This window comes from Panthera leo, chromosome A3 (genome assembly GCF_018350215.1).
Source record: "Panthera leo isolate Ple1 chromosome A3, P.leo_Ple1_pat1.1, whole genome shotgun sequence".
Lineage (NCBI taxonomy): Eukaryota > Metazoa > Chordata > Mammalia > Carnivora > Felidae > Panthera > Panthera leo.
Window position 1 is genome coordinate 27171698 of NC_056681.1, and position 3075 is coordinate 27174772.

Sequence of the window (3075 nt, forward strand, 5' to 3'; positions counted from 1 at the left end):
ACACGGCGTTCTTGATCATGGCTCACGAGTCAGCGGGGAAGCTGGACTTTGGCTGGGTTGCTCTGCTTGGGGTTGGAGTAGCAGGCACAGCTTAATTTCTCACTGCAGCTCCGTGGGCAAGCCGGGGTGGCTCTGCTCCGTGCATGTCTCATTGTCTTTGGACCACTGGGGCGCGTGCTTCTCACGGTGATGGCCGAGGCGCTAAAGGGCAGTACAAACGGTCATCGCCTCTTAAAGTCTGGGCTCAAAACTGGCACGCTGTCACTCCTGGCCATGCGCCATTGGCTAAAAAGCGAGTCTCACAGCCCAGACAAAAGTGAAAGGACAGGGAAGTGCATTCCTCCCGGGATGAGACCTTCGAAATGGATTCAGATAGGGGTGTAAAATTGGGGTCGGTAACGCAGTCTACCATAGATTATAGGAAACACCGCGATGGGAGAAAGTGGCCTTTCCTTTGCCACCTAGGAGGACGCCACTTGTTCTCAAACACACGCTGTTAAAAGTCAGGGCTGTGGCCTTCCTCCTCATCCCACTCCACAAAGCCTGACATTTTAGTTTCCAGTATTGATGGCCAGGAGAGAGAGAGAGAGAGAGAGAGACAGAATCTGAAGCAGGCTCCAGGCTCCGAGCTGTCAGCGCAGAGGCCGACTCGGGGCTTGAACTCACGAATCGAGAGGTCATGACCTGAGCCAAAGTCGGACGCTTAACCGACTGAGCCACCCAGGCGCCCCATGCTTTTCCTTTACCATTAAAACGAATCCCCAACATATGAGACATCCTAAGATGTTCTTATTGCTGGAGAGAACCCAAGGGACACAGAAGTATCACTCCTTTTCGGTCTCCCTGCCCTTTCTTTTCTTTTACCAGAACTGAATGACTAGCGAAAACATTTTTTCCCCTTCTTGGCTCCCCAGTTATATTGCAAACCTCCTCAAAGGTAAGGCTGTGTCTTCTCTTTGTTAACGTCTCTTCCCCCTGTCCCAGCCTCCCCTGGAGGTTTAGACAAGGGTGGGGTATCCGGTGGCCATTCAACCAGTGTGGTTGATGACTTGTCTGCTTGTCTAATCTTAAGGGACTGTTCCCTTTCTGGTTCACTGATCATGGCTCTGCCACGCTCCTCGGGGCAATAAATACCCATCTGGACTGCCCAGAATGCAGACCTCTGCGTGTCTTGCCAGCCCAGAAGCCTCTAAGCCTCCTAATCTCCCCCTGAGCCCTCAGCGTTCATGAAGCGTATTCTCCTGGTTTTGACTGTTAGCCTGCTCCTGGCCCAGGTTACCCAAGGTAAATAGTGGGAGTGTGTCATGTTCAGGGAATTCTGGGGGGTCCAGCAGCCTGGACTAGGAGAATGGCAGCCTCCTTGGAGGCCTCTGGATGATCTCTGTAGCCAGGGGAAAATTTGAGTTCTCTCGTACCAGCTGATCTTTCCAGTGTTATTACTTGACTACTCTGATCTTCTCTGGTGTGCTTTGGAGAAGTGGAACATGATGATCTGGGAGGAGGGTACATGGAGGAGAGAGATTCGGGTGCGGAATATGGAGGAAATGGGCACTTTTCTAAGAACATCGGGGGGATTTGAATTTCGAGCTATTGTTGCCTCCATGAAAATGGTTCCTGAATTTCTGATTGAGGATTCTGATACCGTTCTCAGGCAATTTTAATTTATCTGGGCCACTCTAGGCTGTGGGTCCCCCAGAGCAGCTAATTATCTAGGCTGGTTAAGACGCACAAAAAGGCCCAGGATGTTGTGGAGGAGGGAGTGTTACATTCTTGGGAGTTTTGCAGATGCCCTAGAAAACTTGCAGATGTCTAGATGGGTGTATTTCAGACTCCTGTTTCATTGATAGGGTCAGAGAGGGGACTGAGGGCAAAGGGAAAAAGTAACTGATACTGGGTACCTGGTTACATTGTATTATGAGGGAGACAAAACCTAGTGTGGGGCGGGGGAAGGCTCCTGCCTCCCCCAAAGGAGTTGGCCAGGGAGGGGAAGCTGCCTCCTGGGGAGGACTTCCGGGTTGTGACGGATGACACAAATGGGAGAAGAAAGGAAAATGGCCAATACTCCTCCCCGCACATCTCCTTATTTCCTTACTACTGTCTTCTCTGCTGGGGTGCCTTCCCCCTTGCCCAGCCCTCTGCTTTATTTCAGGACTGACCCCGTCCTCTCCTTCCCTTTTAATTTCAGCCAGGCACTGCTGGAAAAAGTTAGGAAGGTGCAGAACAACGTGTAAAGACAGCGAAGTATTCTACCTGTTATGCAATGATGAGACTAAGTGTTGTGTCAACCCCAAGCATGTACCTGTCAAAACTAGATCCTTGAAGCCAACCGGAAGCCTGGAGTAACTTCTGCAGTCTGGCCCATCTCGCCCGACTTTGAGCCCAACGTCATCGGAGCCCACAGCTCTACTAAATCATTCTCAACTGTCCCATTTGTGTCTGGTAGGTCCGCCTCATTGAACTTACAAATCAAGAACAAAGGGAGGTGTGCGTGCAGGTGAGACAGAACAGGGAAGACCAGTAGGTTAGTCTGTTTGGCACCTAGCGCCTAGCCTGCTGGCCCACAGTTCATCCCAGATGATGCAAATAAGGAGTGTTCATTCTACCCATTTGACTCCTGTTTTCTAGAGTCAGCACTGCCAGGAGAATTTTCTATAATGATGGAAACATCCCAGCTCTGCGGTGTCCAATATGGTAGCTACTAGCCACGTGTGGCTATTGACCATTTGAGATGTGGCGAGTGAGTGGCTGGAGACGCCTGTTGCATCCTTGTTTGTAATGCAAAAGGAAAGCCCCAGAACATTCTAAATGCCCATTAGCCCGGAAACGAAGTATGCATACTGATGACCACTACGTATCACTTAAAAAAGAGGATGTCAGTCTACCTAACACTGCAAGACATATTGTGGGGTGAAAAAAAGAAAGACGTCCCCTGAAATAGAAACCAAAACATCAACCAATGCTATGTTTTCTAAAGGTACGTGAGTACGTATAAAGTCAACGCGGTGGGGGGGTAGGGTGGGGAGGTGGGGGTGGGGGGGAGGGGGACAGTAATGCAAACAGAGAGCATTTGATTTT

The 3075-nt window shown here is 50.3% G+C and overlaps 1 protein-coding gene across 1 annotated transcript; it reads left to right on the forward strand.

Annotated features, from left to right (window-relative positions):
- Positions 1-1226: 1226 nt before the first annotated feature.
- On the forward strand, positions 1227-2352 carry DEFB121 (defensin beta 121). Its single transcript, XM_042930136.1, has 2 exons — positions 1227-1284; positions 2186-2352. Exons 1-2 carry the CDS (start codon positions 1227-1229, stop codon positions 2341-2343), a joined length of 216 nt encoding a protein of 71 aa, XP_042786070.1. The 3' UTR covers positions 2344-2352.
- Positions 2353-3075: the final 723 nt, after the last annotated feature.

Excerpts from the sequence above, each read along its gene's own strand:
- DEFB121 (XM_042930136.1), top strand. The coding sequence starts at position 1,227 with ATGAAGCGTATTCTCCTGGTTTTGACTGTTAGCCTGCTCCTGGCCCAG. Across the intron at positions 1,285-2,185 it reads CCTGGCCCAGGTTACCCAAG|CCAGGCACTGCTGGAAAAAG; the intron begins GTAAATAGTGGG and ends TTTTAATTTCAG.